This window comes from Eleutherodactylus coqui, chromosome 2, assembly GCF_035609145.1.
Source record: "Eleutherodactylus coqui strain aEleCoq1 chromosome 2, aEleCoq1.hap1, whole genome shotgun sequence".
Taxonomy (NCBI): domain Eukaryota; kingdom Metazoa; phylum Chordata; class Amphibia; order Anura; family Eleutherodactylidae; genus Eleutherodactylus; species Eleutherodactylus coqui.
In genome coordinates, this window is record NC_089838.1 from 176,161,526 (window position 1) to 176,179,412 (window position 17,887).

General features: G+C 41.8%; 1 protein-coding gene across 2 annotated transcripts in view; it reads left to right on the plus strand.

Annotated features, from left to right (window-relative positions):
* The window catches only part of CCDC146 (coiled-coil domain containing 146), a 129,349-nt gene that overhangs the window by 54,289 nt on the left and 57,173 nt on the right, over positions 1-17,887 (plus strand). For both annotated transcript variants that reach the window (XM_066591993.1, XM_066591994.1), the window contains exons 5-9: positions 9,836-9,893; positions 10,538-10,714; positions 14,421-14,494; positions 15,498-15,725; positions 17,022-17,208. In XM_066591993.1, coding sequence (XP_066448090.1) covers positions 9,836-9,893; positions 10,538-10,714; positions 14,421-14,494; positions 15,498-15,725; positions 17,022-17,208 — 724 coding nt within the window. The remainder of the gene's footprint in view (positions 1-9,835; positions 9,894-10,537; positions 10,715-14,420; positions 14,495-15,497; positions 15,726-17,021; positions 17,209-17,887) is intronic.

Here is a 17,887-nt window from a genome sequence, read left to right on the forward strand (position 1 = left end):
CCTTTATGTAAGTATGGTGGTGTATGATGGAATGGTGAATTCTCAGTCTTACTCACATTCTTATATGTTCATCTTTGTTCATTATGTTCATTTAAGAATGTGAGTAAGACTGAGAATTCACCATTCCATCATACACCACCATACTTACATAAAGGAATTATGTAGTAAAAGCATAATCTAAACAGGACAGAGCAGAATTATCTAGATACCTCGCATAAAGATTTGTACTTGTGTGATAGTCAGTGTAATAACTAGCAAATGACACATCATTAGATTTACCTAACGATTTCACGATTCTCGTTTGCCTGTGTGAAAGAGCTGGTGATGATGTCTGTCTGTTTAAACTGCACAATTTTCAACATGAACATTGCTATGTGAAGCACTGAGCAATCAGTGTTTAAGCGGCACAATAAGTGCACGAGCCGCCCATGGTTTTTATGCCGGCTGAAACTGAACAGTGAGCGAGAACCTCACATTTCTAGTTCATCGTTCAGTCTTTTCCTTCATTTAAACAAAATGACTATCAACCAGTTTCGGTCATTTGAATGATTTACTGAACAATTATTATTCCGTCTAAGCGGGGCTTAAAATAACATTTCTGTGTGCAAAGATCTGTCAAAAGTGTTGTTCACTAGGGGTCTTCATTCCTTGTCATTTGCTGTTCACTGCCTTTTGTCAAGTAAAGTCTGTCTCTAGTAACGAAACTAAGAAGATTGATAAACAGGAATTGGATTGGGGGTGATGGCTTATGTGGCTCACAGAAGTCTATGGGAAAAAAAAGTTGGGGGGAAGGAGAGCGCGCTAATGCTAGGGTTGATGATGAACTCTGTATGGTGTTAGGGTGCCTTCACATATTTGCTGCTGAATTTCCACAGAATAACACTAGCAGAGAATAAGCACAAATCTGCTAACTCTGCACCTAAATGACTAAATGGTTCAGATTTTGCTGTGGCTTTTGGTGTGGATTTACAAATGGTTTTCAACCTTTGCATTCAGCTATCAAAATCTGCAGCATACATTTGACATGCGGAGGATTTAGAATCCACAGCATATCCCATACGCTGCTGATTCCACACAACAGCTTTTTGCCCTCCATCTGGAGGAGACCTTTTTATATCTTATCCACGTGACTTGTACTGTAAATGCTCTGGCTCTTTGGCAGCAACGTCCTCAGCGAAATTCTGCAGCATTTACATCCCATTTTCCAGGTAAGTTGATAACATCTACACTGCTCTGTACTTCTCTAGCGTGCTTCCTGATTATGTTTCAGATAGTTTTATTCCTCATATACACACACACACTGTAAACTAATCTAACTACAATACTCTGTATCCATGAATGCTTTGATAAGCCAAAGTGAATAAGAAACAATAGTTGACTCATATTAAGTGTAGCAACAAGACAATACATTTTGTATATGCTGCATTGTCGGAGCATGCTTTTAATATCCTAAGACTTTTAATTGGCACTTGATCTGTGGAGGAAAATGTCAAGCATTCCTCATCACACATGTAATGGACAAACACCAATTGTTGTGGTTTTCTAACTTTCCGCACTTATGGAAAAACTGAGTATTCATGTTCATTCTATATAGTAATCAGTGTTCTGGAGAAAGACACAGTGACCTTTTCAGGGAAGTTACCAGAGGCTGAGCAAAGTGTAGCTGCAAACTGTTTAATCACATTATGCGTTAGTCTTCAGTGTAATCAGCATCAGTCTATTTTACAAGCCAGTAAAGTGACCTTGAAATTTGGTATTTTGGTGGCAGTTGGCTCCCATAACAAGTAGCTATCGTGCAATTTATATTATATGAAATCTGACATGTCTTTATGGTATGCTGAGAGTCTTAGTTGCACAGTTGCTGAATTACATGAGTATTCATTAAGTACAGTTAGAAAAAACAGAATGACACATTACGAAACCAATGTGATTTAGAGAGAAACCCACCCCCCAGAAAAACACAATTTATTACTATGGCTGCGGTAATGCATACAGCAGCAAAACTATTCTTAAAGGGGGGTTTCCCATTTAAATGAATGTGGATAAACAGTGGTTGCCCACAGAATTATTTTTACTAAGTAATGTCATCAAAGACTCTATATCCAGAAAGTAGTATCCTGAGCAGTGCAGGTAGTCTATGGATGGTATGCAAATGTGTAGGCATACAGTTAGACTGCGTTCACACAGCATTATTCACTAGCTCACCCTTTCCATCCCCAGGTTTCATTTGAATAGTTGTAAACTGTATTCAAACTGAACCCTGAACCTCCTTGTGTCCATGCCAGAATATAAGCATATGGTTGGTTTTGTAGGTATAAAACTAATACGTCCAAAATGTAAGCTTTCTTCTTAAATAAGGATGAGAGAGTATACTCGCTAAGGCACTACTCGTTCGAGTAATGTGCCTTAGACGAGTATCTCCCTGCTCGTCCTTAAAGATTCGGGGGCCGCCGCGGGGCGGGGAGCTGCGGGGGAGAGCGGGGAGGAACGGAGGGGAGATCGATCTCTCCCTCTTTCCCGCCCACTCTCCCCTGCTCCCCGCCTCGAACGAGTAGTGCCTTAGCGAGTATACTTGCTCATCCTTATTCCTAAACGTTCCAGGACCCGCTCCAGTACAATTTCCAGTAGCTGTGGAAAGATAATGCAATTAAATATTTGAGGGTTTAGATTACCAATTCGTACTCTACATTTTTGCTTTCAAAATTTCCCCAACCTCTTATGCGAGCTAAAGACCGTCTTAACTAAATGACAATCCCATTATATCTCCCTTTTGAGTTCACATGACTCCCCTGCCCAAATTGCTTTATTACCTCGAAGGGTTCCATCATCAGACATAAGATTGTTGCAAGCAGGCATTTGTTATTTTATCTAGGAATAAGCGTGATAGAATCCCTAATTCAGTTATGTTAGTGGGAAGGACACTATTATTGAGCTGATCACATCAGGTGTATTATGTGGACTGCCCATCATTCCTGGTATGAAACTGAGAATTTGTGTATTGCTTAAATGCATTCCAATTCTTTTGTGGTTCTACAACTCTCCCTCTTCTGCTAATCTGCTGGGCCCTATTCACTTTACTACGGATATTTGGGCTGCTTGCAACAGACTCTTCACTTTGACATCTCAGAATCCATCTATGATCTCTATCCTATATAATCCCTTAATTTTAGACAGCCTAACTACGATGATGGCGCACATCTGGTCATTATCAGGGCTTTTTCATCTGGCAGATATAGTTAATCCTATCTCCTTGGAACTCAGGCCTTTGAAACTATTGTACAGTTACGTCATCTGCTGTCCAGAGAATGTATCCACTGTCATCAGGTCCAGCATTATCTAGTCTCATTATTCCGTTCCCTCAAGGACTCCTGTTTTGCCAACTGGAAAACCACAAGTTCGGATACGGCTTTAAAGAAGGACAAGTGGGTTGATACAACACCATTTATTAAAACAAATGAATAAATGATCAAATGAAACAAATTTACATAAAAATAGGTGATATTGCATAAACATTTTGTCAACAATTCTTAAACAATGGTTACATTAATACTCACATCACCAAGAGCCTTAGGTATACTTATCTGCTTATCAACCGGAGAAACAACTGTGAAAAATCAGAAAACAGGAGGGCGTCTTGGGAACGACACTGTGAGAGGGCATTCCCCATCACAGGTCCAAAATGCTTTTTTATGATTTATTGCTTGGATATTTGCATTGCAAATATCAATGCATGGAGTTGCTTGTTGGAAAAGGTCACAATCTGAATTGACTATTAACCAGATCAGACAAACAAGACTGAGTCTTAAAACAATGACAGCAATAAGCTTCAATTATACATAAGGCTCTAGTTCAGTCTTAAGACAATGATGATAGATTTGCATGATTAATTGGACAATAGATCACAAGACTCTATAGACAATGGTGGTACTATGTGCAGATATTAACTTGGTTCCAGCCAGTCTATAATACTCAGTTATGCAATCCTTAAAATTTATACAGTGAACATTCATGGCTGTCTGAATACAAAATGGAGGGCTACAAATAGCCAATTATATTTGCACCACAACTCCCTCCTCCATGTTTGAAATAATCTGTAGAAGAGGGGTGTGTAATAAGGGACTCATCTCAGCAATGAAGCAGTTATTAAAGGGGTTGTCTCGAGGAAGCAGTGAAATTTTTTTTTTGCCCAGTCCCCCTAATTAAGCATACATTACTAAGCCCCCCTGTAAATGACTTTTCTAGCTGGTTTGTACTTACAGTTCCAGTGTTTCAGCAACTTATAAAAAGTTTCCCCAAGATGGCCGCCGGCTCTTTTCCCGTCGCTTGCTGTAGCCCGACGTGCGCGCTCCCGAGACGCTACCAGCTGTGTCTCCCTGACAACCAGACGCCCTGCAGCCGCCGACCGGACCCCGGGATTGAATGCGGCCGACCAGTCACCCACCGCCAGGCAGCAGGTAACCGGCGCTAGCCCCCGGCTCCCCCGCGCTAGCCCCGGCTCCCCCGCGCTAGCCCCGGCTCCCCCGCGGTAGGCCCCGGCTCCCCAGCGGTAGGCTCCGGGGCCACAGCGGCAGTCAGTCACGCGTCACCCCCGTCAGTCCGTCACCCATCACCTACCTGGGTGGCTGGGCTGGGCTGCTGGGCTGGGCTTCTCGGCTGGGCGGCTCCAGTTTCTGCACCTTCCTCTAACAGAGGATGGTAGCAGAATGGCCGCTCCAGCGCGCTCCCGGGAAGATACAGCTCGTCTGCGCATGCGCAGAAGAGCTGTAGCGGCGAGCACACTGAAGCGGCTCGTGCTCAGAGCAGAAGACCGGACTGCGCAAGCGCGTCTAAAAAAGCAAGCCGCCAGCGAATTTAGACGGAACCATGGAGACGAGGACGCTAGCAATGGAGCAGGTAAGTGAATAACTTCTGTATGGCTCATAATTAATGCACGATGTATATTACAAAGTGCATTAATATGGCCATACAGAAGTGTATAACCCCACTTGATTTCGCGAGACAACCCCTTTAATATCCTCTGCAGATGTCCCCACTAGTCATAGAATATAAGCTAAAATGGGAGGCAATGCTAAAATAACCTATAGCTCAGGAACTATGGCAACTTATATGGAGTAGGGCTGCTAAATCTTCTATTTGTACCACATACAAGGAGACCCAATGTAAACTCCAAATGCTTTGGTACCACACCCCAGCCCTCCTTCCTACATTTAATAGATCTGTACCTCCTGTTTGTTGGAGATACCTATTGGGCATTGGTACCCTTTTTCATATCTTTTGGGAATGCCATCTTCTAACCTACTTTTGGAGAGACGTCAGACGACTGACTGAGAACTTATTCTCTGTTAGCATACCTTTTTGATCCTTTCACTCATTTATTAGGCACTTCCCCCTAAACGCCTTGACAAATTGGCCACCGGGCTGTTCCTCAATTTTGTCTGTACACTGGTGAAGGGCAAATACCCTGAAACCGCTGTCTGTACATGGAGTCTGGCTTTGCTTTTAATTCCCAGTCATTGTTACGAGGCTTGTATAAAGAGTCTGACTTTGGCTTGAAGGAATGCTGCCTTCCAATAGGTGGCACTGAGGAGGTTTTATTCCATCTCCCTTATTTGTCTAGCTGCAAAATCACTTATTGCGAAATCCAGGAAGCAAAAAGGTCCACCATCTCGAATAGATCTGTATGCTAGGATGATTTGTACATATGTTATTATGTGACTATACACCTGAATGATCAGGAAATTGAACACATCTGGGTTGATAATACCAAGGCATCATGGTGTTTAATGACCTGCATCTGTTTGTTATTAACGTGTGTGCAACAAATAAGAGGGGAGTGGTATTTATATGTGCACTATTTTTGCAATATTTAGCTTGAGTAAGGCATGCATCTAGCCAAAACATCACACTTTATAGTACTGGACCATATTAAGTAACGCAGCTTGAAACGCAGCTTGATGGAATTCCTGGATGTCCGCCTCATGTTACTGTGAGCTTTTTTGTATGTTGTATGCTCAGGTATATTGGCTCACATAAATATTTAATAGCAAGCCTTAACAATATTTTAGAGGTTTTCCAGGCTATCCGGGACTCCTGGGATACCTTCAACATTCTTTCCTTATCACTTTCACCTTGACAGGAGTTCTCTTGACTTCATCTACTTTTTTCTATCCCTTTCTTCCCTCTTGTATTTTTTCCGTCTGTCTACTCTCCCTCATCTTTGGTTTTGTTCTTGTAGTTTGTTTCTTCCGTCCAAAAGCTGAGCGGAAAATGGATGTACCTCATTAAAGTCAATTGGGTCTGTTCGGCACTGTTTGGTTCCGTCTCTGGACAGAATCATTCAGCCGCAGTGATTCCACTTCCCTGCTCCCCGAATGGAGTAGGGAAGCGGACACGCTGTTGCAGATGTGAAATCACCCTAATCTCTATTTGTCCAGTTTTAGGCCCAGATAATATGTAAAGAATATTTTTTTTGTATTACTTATTGGTTTTGCCTGAAGGTTTTGACAGTTTGCTTGTGTGTATTTTACTTACTGGTCTGCTGGGTTTATATGGACCTTTTTCTTCCATGTTTTGCTATTTCCACATGTATTGTTGGAAAATTTCTGGCAAAGTTGTGGAGGGCAGGTATGTTTCTCCTAGGATCCTCTCGGATGTGGCGTTAGGGAGCACTTGGGCAGATACATGTCACCGAGCAGCCTGGGCTTGGTGGAGGAAGCCAGCATTTGGGTGTCAGTAACACTAAGTTACTGACACGTTGTAGTCAATGTAGTGGCTCCAAACCGCATAGTCCGGGCCGGCTTTTCCTGGAGTGGTCAAAGCGAAGGGTGGGATGGCCACTCCCACGTACCAGGTGAGGCTGGTATCAGGCCTTATAAAAACCTGGGCCTGCAGGTCTTGAGGAAGTGTGGTGAGACCTCTGCAGGTCTGAGGAAATGGCTGGCTGTGCGCAGCAAGCAGTGTATTTGACAGTGAGTAGTCAGGACCGATCTATGTATAGTGAGTGCTCAGACGAGCAGGTGTTAAGTTCTGTTGGCCTGAAGTTAAGGCCTGTTTCCTTTACTTTGCTGAAATAAACCCAGACGAAGCCTGGACTACAAACTTTATTTCCTTGTGTCACTGTCTCTGGCCGTGGATGCCCAGGCTGCTACCTTATCCTGATGCTAATCCCTCATATATATATATATGAACAAATAATACATCAAGAACAGTTACTACTCGTAGTGAATGTCTAAAATCTTATCTTGAAAGAACTTAGTGTGAACACATGCCAGGCAATGTTTCAATATTGCTGGAAGAAGGGGTTGAGCTTCTCCAAAGAATTGTTTGGTGTGTGTTCATGCTGAATTCGCCTCCTGTTTGCTCTCCACATGGATTGCCACTTATGGACTATGTTGTGATTCACCAAGAATAGATGTCTAGTCATTCACTATGAGCAGTAACTATTCTTGATAATGTATCATTAACAAAGTGCTAACGACCACTTGTCCGTCTTTCTGGGTGTGACGTGTGAGTTAAATGCAAAACCGAACAGCACCTGTGAATGTCAGTTATCAGCTCTTAGCTCCGCCCCCTGATCACATGATGGTGGCGTCATCACATCTTTGTGTACTGAATGAGGTATTATGGGCGGACTACATCCCCCACAAACCCCAGTGGCCTCAGTTGCTATGGATACAGTAGTACTCAGTCTGGCAGTTTGTAGCTGGTTGTGGGACAGCTGGACACTTGTGTGGAGACTCCAATAAATGACAACTCACAAATGTCCACATATAAAGCTGGCAGTGCATATTGACCAACAACATAGAAGCATAGTCCTTCACCACTATCTTCACATCTCCTGAATGTGATATCATGTCATCTCAAGTGCTAATGCTGCCAACACCAGTCCAGCCTGTATCTAATCATCAACTGTTGTCCAGTGTCTAAACAAATTGTCGCTGTCGTGCAAACATGTCACCACAGAGGGTTTAACACCATTGTGAAGCTAATGCAGCTTACATGATACAGCGACAAGCCACGGTTTAACCTCAGCCACTAGCTGAAGTATGAAAAACTCTCGTTCAGCAGATATGCAAAAGCTACGAGTAAACATGACTCCTCAGCGAGCTGTTGATGTTCTTTGATCACATGCAGCTCATATGTGAAAGCAATGTGTGTGAAAGCAGAGCTGTGTGTGTGACGAGTATGTAGCAGAGCTGTGTGGCGCATTGAGCCACCAGAAACGCTAGTACTATAATTTCCTAATAATTACTAGTATTTCTATATCAAGTACATAGTAGATCCATAGGTGTTCTACATATTGTTGGCTGCTATGCTAAGCCTGATTTGAATGTACCACTTTGGTAACAACTGACTGCTGGTTCTTGTTCTTGTGATTCAATACTTGGAATCAGTGCCAGAACTTTTATCTGCTCAATATAAGGAAACAGGCTACTTTGTCCATGAAATTGCTTATTAATCAGTTGTCCAATTGCTGTTGGGGGGCTTCTGTATTATCAGTTTGTATCATAACATTTATTTTACTCTAACATTTTTGGTGTGCATAGGCTTTTAGCACCTTGTTCAAAATGAAAAGAATGAATCTAACAGCTAAAGAGGTTATACTAAAATTTAACTTTTATCACTTATCCATAGTATAGGTGATAAAAGTCTGTTCAGTGGTGTTCTCACTGCGGAGACCCCAACCAATTCCGAGAACAGGTGTCTTGTGTTCACTTCTTCTCCTAACTGTAGGCGCAGTGCACCTCCTGCAGTGAGGATAAGACTGAATGGAGCGGCAGTCAGTGCCACTCCATTCATCTGTAATGGGACTGCATGAGATAGCAGAGTGCTTGTACTCGGCTATTTCTATCGGCCCATTGAAATTAATGGAGAGACACTCTGCCTGAGCGATGGAAGATCCATTCAGTCTCCACGTCTGCTGGTGGTTGCAGCGAGTGAGAAGAAGAGAGAGACGTGAAACCCTCTTTCTTGGGATTGGTGGAGGCACCCACCAATCAGACGTTTATAACATATCCTATTGATTGGTGATAAAGGTCTATCCTGGTGCAACCCCTTTAAAAAGTAACTGCACTTTTGTCAAACGTTTGACATGTCGGACATGTCAAAAGTTTTGATCAGTGAAGGTCCCTCTGCTGAGACCCCCATTGATTGCAAGAACAAGAGGGCTGCAGCGCTCACCCAAGTGCTATTCCCTTTCTGCTGTGTTTGCTGCGTCTCGGTTCCTCCTGGCAGCTGAAGATTCCCTCATAGAACATATATACACACACCTCTATAAGGCCATCTTCAGCTGCTGGGAGGAGCCAAAAAGCAATGAAGGCATCCAAAGGAGCACAGCGCTCGAGTAAGCACTGCAGCACCCTCATTCTAGCAGTTTCTGGGGCTCTCAGCAGCAGGACCCCAAGGGATCAAAACTGACATGTCAAAAGTTTGACAAAAGTGCAGTTGCTCTTTAATCCCTAAGCCTTTAGTAATTTCCTAAATCAGACTCCTATTAAAAATATAACACACTGAATGAAAAAACATTTTAAAAGTAGGAACGCAATTCCATACCCAACCCACTGACTTGGCGAGTGCTAAAGGAATTCTGGGTTTGGTGTGACCTTAGAAAAATTCATATAGCAAGGGGAGCGTCAGTGATAGCAGGAGATACAAATGATTATGGTTAATGTATGGTTAAACTTTGTGGTGACGTATATTTTATCTAATGCAATTGATTAAAAATGTAAAGCTTATAAGAATATAAACAAAACCTGTTCAGTAAATATTGCTCCAGCAAATCTTTATCTTCTAGCAATAATGTAAAATCTTGTAAACATGTAAAATCTTCCAACAGTTTACGAGAAGAAAAAAGGCTACTGGAGTGCGAGTATGAAAGAATCCCCAAAACTGGGGTGAGTATTGTATCTTTTAATATGTCAGTGTCTTTCCACACCTCTTCCTCAAGAAGCCCACCAGGCTAAAGGCTCCTAAATGTGAGTGTATTTGGGATCCATATGGATACTGTATAGAAAAGGACCTGAAAGGCCAGTGACTATTAGTCTTTATGCACATGCATGCTGCCAAATACATTTATATTGCATTATGTTGCATCAAAAGCTGCATGCAAGCCAGGTTTTCAACATAGGCGTTAAAGGGGTTCTCCAGATCTGAAGATTGATTACCTATTTTCAGGATAGGTCATAAATAGCTAATTAATAGTAGTCTGTCACCTGGGACCTCTGCTAATCAGCTGTTTGCCAGGCTGCTGTGTGAATGTATAGAGCCAGAAGAACACAGCTCTGTACGCTTCGCAGTGGCCCGGAATGGTATTACATTGAAGTGAATAGTTGAGCAGCTTATATAAATTTATCAAATGACATTATTATTTTACAGCTTGTCTTATAAAGTTGACAAATTCAATTATGGGCTAAATTATTGTCTTTATTAAGTTTTGTGAAATCTCACCCAAGTCTTCACATTTGTTTTTTTTAATACTTTATTGCAGCGCTTATGCAAGGTATGGGTAGATAACATAATAATATAATTCACCTTCCAGGAGTTAGAGAAGAGAGCTAAACTGCTGAGAGAAACCAGTGATGAGCTACAAAAGGAGAACACCCAGAGAATATTGGAAATTAAAGCACTGAAGGAAGACTTGGCTTTAAAGGAAAGTGATATTCAGAGAGAGCAAACGGAACTCGAAAAGATACGAGAGCAACAGGAAATCATAAAGGTACTGTGGATAGAAGGCAACAGATATGTTATGTGATTTCTGAAAATGCTTCATACCCAGGGGTAAACACAGGCTTTCTAAAGGGGGATGGGGGGGTTACAAATTGGCGTTCAGCTTCAGCAGCCACAGTCCATTGGCCTTTTCATCTGATCTGAAGATATGTAGAGGATGAGGAGGAGAGACATTGGTGCATAGCAATGAAACTGGCCATACTAGCTCTTGTCAGGCTCTCTCCCTCTGTGAAACTACCTGTATTATTCCAAATGATTTAGCACTGTTTAGTGCTTAGGACATGTCTGTAATAAAGGAAGATGCCAGTGGGTTATAACATACAGCATAGGATTATAACCCAGGACCCACATGAAGAGTCACACAGCATGAGGTTGTGAGCCACTGGTTGGAGACCAATGTTTAGACCACTGTCTTTGACATGTGCGAGTCTGTGCTAGTTGTACAGTCAATGCAGCAAAGCAGAATTTGTCATTTAGAACTCATTGAGATATTACAATGCATCTTCTATGGTGACAAATTGAGCTCCGTTACAGCTGTTTCGTAGATGTGCACCATAGATGGACATTCTACTTGATACTTCAGATAGATATGTAAAGGAAATGTCGTCTTCGCCATGCTTTTCTCTGGCAAAAGCAGCTATTTGCCTCGGGTGCCAGGAGCTGTACCCACAGTAATCTGCTGATTGCATCTATAACTTTAAACTTGTTGCAATTTCTTACCACAGACATGTCCTATCTGTTGCAAAATTTTGCATAGATTTGCGGGCTAGGTTTGCAGCACAAATCTGTTACGTGTGAATCAGCTTTGTTGAATCTGGTGAAGTAGTAATTCTGTAAATGTTTTTTTGTGTTTACATCAAACATTTATCACTATTCCATCCACCAGACAGTTAAAGCGACCCTCTGGTCCTGGGAAACAAAGATGGCCTTACTAGCTTCTCTGGTTACCTGCTACACACTGTGCATTAGTATGCATAGTTTGTCTAAGACACTACATCTGCTTTGATTAACCAGTGCTGGTCGGTCTGAGCTTTATGTAGTGTCTTAGACCAGGGTTCCCCAACTCCAGTCCTCAGGGACCGCTAACAGGTCATGTTTTCTGGATTTCCTCAGTGTTGCACAGGTGATGTAATTATTGTCGGTGCCTCAGACATTGCCACAGGTGTTCTTACCATAGGATATCCTGAAAACATGACCTGTTGGTGGTCCCTGAGGACTGGAGTTGGGGACCCCTGTCTTAGACCACAGATGCATACTAATGTACAGTGTGCATCAAGTAGTCAGAGAAGCGGTGTGGTCATCTTTGATTGTCCAGGCCCGGACAGTCGCTTCAATTAATATTATATTGGATTATGACAAAGGGTTCTCTGTCCCCATTCTCTCTATATGAACAGGAAAAAAGAAAAATTACAGAATTACTCATGCTTAGGGATTACACAAACTAAATATACAGAGCACATGAATGCATACGCACTCACTAAATAACATAATGCTGGAAAAAACATCCACCTATCCAGTGTATTCGATTATTCTGCTATGTTGATCCAAAAGAAGACAATATGCCTCATCTTAGAAAAAAAATTCCTTCAGGACTACAATTCTAGCAGTCAGAATAAGGGCCCTTTTACACGGAACAATTATCGATCAGATTCTCGCTGGATCATGAGAATCTGCACTGTAATCATTCAGTGTAAACACTGCCAGTGACTGAATGATGGATAATTCATTTGCTTATCATTTGTCGTTCAGTTTCTGCAGGCATAAAAATAAAACTATGATAGACAATTATTCATCTATGAACAACTACCTCTTTACTTTGGATAGAGACAGGTTGGCCGGAAATTATCTCTGGTGCGCTTCCCCTCCATTCACTGCACAATCATCGCTCCTATGTGAAATCTCAGGAGCGATAATTGCTGGGACGACTGTCGGGTGCTTAACGGCCTGACAATCCTTCCTTGTAAACGTATCTTAAGTCCCTAGATCAAAACCCCATCTGCAGTAATCTGGTGACCCTAGCATGTAATATTGCACTCAAAACAGACATCCAGGCTCATTTCGAACTCTTTAAACAAGTTTGCCATCACCACGTCCTCAGGCAGAGAGTTCTATAGTCTCACTGCTCTTACAATAAAGACCCCTTTCTATGTTGGTGTCGAAACCTTCACTCTTCCACCAGATGGATGGGAAGCATTTCTTTCCATGTACAAAAGATGTTCAGAGATACAGGTTTTAAGTTTTGTTGATGTGCAGCCAACATACTCTTATAATAAATTACATTGGGTGCCACAAAACACTGCAGATAATGTTATGAGTGTCACAATTAGTAAATGATTTGATATTAACAGTCAAAATTTTAAATCCCCGGCTGCTGAATACTACTCACAGTTGTTCAGAGCAGTTCAGGAGAACTGCAGCCTGCCGCGCTGAACTCCGTCTGCCGGCACCAGGTGAGTATATATATATTTTTTATTTTTACACAGTTCTGGATGAATTGCAGGGAAGGGCTTATATATTTAACCCCTTTCCGACAATTCATCCCGCGATCGCCGGCAGCCCATTGCATTCAGTGGAGTCGGCTGTATTGACGGCTCCATTGAATTCAATGGGCTAACATCGTTCTTCTCTGCCACAGCTGTTACAGCTGTGGCAGAGGAGAACGATCGTTATGCTGACAGTGCGGGGGGGGGGGGGGGGGGCTCACTCTTGCCGCTATTGTGGCTTAATAGTGGGACCTGTGAACTTGAGATGCAGCCCAACATGTAGCCCCTCGCCTGCCCTATCCGTTGCTGTGTCGTTCCCATCATTTTCTTGAATTGCCAAGATTTTCACACATGAAAACCTTAGCGAGCATCGGCGAAATACAAAAATGTTCCGGTCGCCCATTGACTTCAATGGGGTTCGTTATTCGAAACGAACACCCGAACATCGCGGGAAGTTCGTTTCGAATAACGCGAACCCGAACATTTTGGTGTTCGCTCATCTTTAATCTTACCCCCTTTTTCAGTGGTAACAGTATTCACAACCACTGGCTGCACCATTCGTCCCCATCCTACCCCCATTGAAGTGCATGGGAAAAAGCGTAGTACCACTCAGGCCCACTGCACAGCACCTAGAGCTGTTCTTCTTTAGCACACCATGGCTCTTTCACATCAGCTGATCTGCATGGGTACCGGACGTTGGACTCCCGCGCAGTCTGATACTGATGACCTATCTTGAAAATAGCTAATCAATATTATAATACTGGAAAATCCATTGAGCACTTTTGACTTTAATGTGGCTCACAAGTTATGCAAGGGTTGGGGTCTTCTGTCCTAGATAAGGGTAGGATGACTTGGAACGTTAGCAGAAAAGTGGTTGCCAATTCCTTTGCCTCCAAACAGCAGCAGGGCTAAGAGGGGCTAGGGAAATGCTATGGTAAGTTTTGAATGTAACTCTTTGTATCATTTTGTAAACACTATTATTGTAGCAGTCTAGGTTGTTAAAGACATGAGACCAGCTCTACTATATATTCATTGCCATTGGTATAAATGTAAATGGTGGTGCATGTTATTTTACAGAAAGAATAGTATTTCACCAAATCTGACAGTTTGTGACCGAGACTCAGAGAAAATGTTGAATGTATGAGAACAAAAATATTAATTAATAAAACACACAGTATAATTTTCTTTAATTTTTTATTTATTCTGTTCTAGGGTGAACTTGTTTATGTCCAGTACATACCAGAGCAAATTGGCAAAGACATTGAGAAGATTAATCGCAAAACAATGTATGCCGTTTCATGTTAATTTCCAAAACATCTACGTGTATGTAGCGTATAGTATCTAAGGGGTTAATAAAGAATAATGATGACCAGATACTCTAGCTGTCCAGCCAATGTCTGTAAAGAAACATTTCTGACATGGAATGCTTTACAGATCGCTTGTCCTGCCTTCCCAGACTAGAATGTGTGAAACAAGTTATGGATATGAACACACACTTGCCTGACCTGTCAGGGGAATTGCAGCATTCTTTTGGCTTTAGATAGTACATTCCTTAGTCCACTTTTAACATAGCATACCTTTTATATTCAAAAGGATCTGTATTAAAGTGTGCTATACCTACAGCATTAACTATACGTTTAGAATATACAAAGTAAGGGCGCACTCACATTTGCTTTAGGCTTTCCGCTGCAATTCTTTCTGTCTTTCATTTTTGAAACAGGAAAACAGAATTAAAGGTTTTAGAGTTTTTTTCCCCATTGATTTCAGTGTGTTTAAAAATAAAACGGACAGATTGTAGTTTGCTTTCATTCCATTGTTTCCTTTTTTCCTCCTAATACATAGCACTGTGGACTGCGCGATTTATTGTGTAAAAGAACTGAAGCAAACTGAATGCTTTCCTTTTATTGTTTGTTATAAAAAAAATCCATTTAAATCAATGAGGAAAAACACAAAGCTTTCATTCCATTCTAATTGTTTTTCTGTTCCAAAAATGAAACAAATGGAATTGCAGTGGAAAGCCCTAACACAAGTGTGAACGCAGGCTCATGTGGCTCAAAGTCACTAGTATCTGCTAAATCACGTTGATATATATTTGGCCCATGGGTCATGTATAATTCTATCCAGATACATCGCTTTTATGAATTGAATATGTATTTCTATAATATACATCATATGGCAGAATATATTTAAGGTCAGGAAATGAAGAGAGATTCCCCGGTATGTATATATTGCTATGTACAGAGTGATTTTTTTTGGCTTCTCATATATTATGTTGTGCCTAAATACCAGAGAAACCGAAAAGAAGAAGTTGAAGCTGGAAGAGCAGTGCCAAGAGTTAAACCACAACCTCAGTCAGCGAGATAATAAAACCAAAAAGATGTTGGAAGAGAAAGAAGATGTTAAGAAAGAAGTGGAGGGGAAAAGGACTTTTTTGGAAACTAAAGAACAGGAATGTAATAATCTGACAAAGTTACTGGAGTTTTCTAAGGAAAATGAAGCAGTTACCCTGGGAGAAAGGTTACTTTACACCTTTTGTTTTTGGTCTTAGTAGATTTTTGTATATTTCCTGAGATCATCATACCACTAAACACAGTTATTACAGCTCCAAACAATGTTGTATCTGAGTAAAGGCCCATTTAGAAACAACGATTATAGTTTAAAAGATGTCTTTTGAACGATAATCGTTGTGTTATTTACATCGCAAGATGATCGCTCAAACGTTTGAGCGATCACCTTGCGCTCCGGAGGATGCAGAAAAACACACGCAGGGCTGCTTGTTCTCTGCATCCAGCTGTTCCCCGCTGGGAACTCCCGGCTGTCATACAGCTGAGCGCTCCCAGTGGACGATGCAGAAGACAAGCGGAGTGTCCCCGCTTACCTTCCACATCCAGCTGTTCCCCGCTCCAAGCGCCCGGCTGTTATACAGCCGAGCGCTCTGAGCGGAGGATGCAGAAGACAAGCGGGGTTATACAGCTGAGCGCTCAGTGCGGGGTGTGGAAAATGCAGCTGGACCGCTCTGTTCTTCATACCCCGCCTGTCATCAGAGAGCGGGATACAGCTGAAACAATAGTATCAGCTGTATCCCGCTGTGAATCCCTGATAAGGCTCATCGCTTATCTTTCAGCACGCTGAAAGACAACGATGAGCGATGGTTTAACGAAAACTGCACGATGTCAGTTCAGTTAGACACAACGATTATCGCTCAAAAGACGGCTTTGAGCGATTTTTGAGCGATAATCGTTGTGTCTAAATGGGCCTTAAAGCTGGATGTTCACGGGCGAGGTGTCATTGCGAGATTGGCGGTGATAAATCGCACGCGGAGCTTGCATGACACGCTTTCCATAGGATAACTATGGAAATTGCAGCCTACTGCTTTTATCATAGCGATTTTCCGCTCGCTTGATTAAAATCGCAACCTGCCGCAATTCTCCGTTGTGAGCCTATCAATAATTTAGGCTCATCGCTGAGACTTTTTAGTGATCCTCCCCCGCGTTGGAATATTGCTAGTGATACTCCATCGCGGCCGTGGACAGACGACCTAAATGAAAAAGGCATAGCAACTGCTATAAGCACTTTCCGGTGCAAACCATTGTGCACTCCTCCTGTTTAATTGTTCACATTCATGGTTGTATTGGATAGCCCAGACTATACAATATAACAGCCAGTGTACTTCTCTTCCCCATCAGAAGCATTCATATTCAGTACTCTGCATTTACATTAGAAGTATGCTACATCTGTTTGGCTCTGATTGTCTAATTGTGAATACGTACACATTACTTGTTATTACACCAATTTCTTCTTCTGAATGTTTAGGGCAGCTTTAGATCTTAATCTACGTCATGTCATGATAGAGAAGCAGACACAACATGATGCACTTACTCGTAAACAAAAAGAGAAAGACCGGGATATGCGAAACGTCAAGAAACTGGAGCTACAACTGAAGTCCGCAAATGATGGCCTAGTACACACACAATCTTTATACGACAAGATCAAGGCAGAGGTATACTCTTATCATACATAATAGAATTTTATTTTTCCTGTATGTCAATCTTGCTGGTCCAACTGTGTTCTTCATAACCATTATCCACATATACACACAGATGGTTCATATGCACATTTGTTAAGAGTTTTTATATTGGGTTTAGGTGTAGAATGTTAGTTAGTGAAGCGTCATCTTGATCACTCCAGACAAGAAGGACTATGATAAAGAGAGAAGATGCAGAAACCTTAGAGTCCGGAGGAGATGGATATAACGTTGTTCTCGATATGTTTGATTGTTTTATGGGGGAGCGGGTGGGGATAGGGGTTTCTTTGTTATTTACAGATGGGTGATTTCTGCTAAATTGTTATCAAAACATTAATGTACTATGCATGCTATGGCTGCAGAAATGCAGCAGAATGTTCTTTATATGGATACTGAAAATGTGAAAATAAAGAATTTAAAAAAAAAGTTTTTATATTGGAAGGCATGGTTGTAGGCAATTTGAAGCATTGTACTAAAAGTATGACCGCTGTTATACTAATGTTAAATCTTACTTCCAGTATAAAAAAAAACTGCTTCATAGTACTCTTAGATCCTCAGGTGCAGTACCATTTTCAAGCTGATGTTATTATTGTCTGCCATGTTATGTTTACAGTACAGTGGAGTTGCAGTTCGGTCTTGGACACTGTTTCTATAG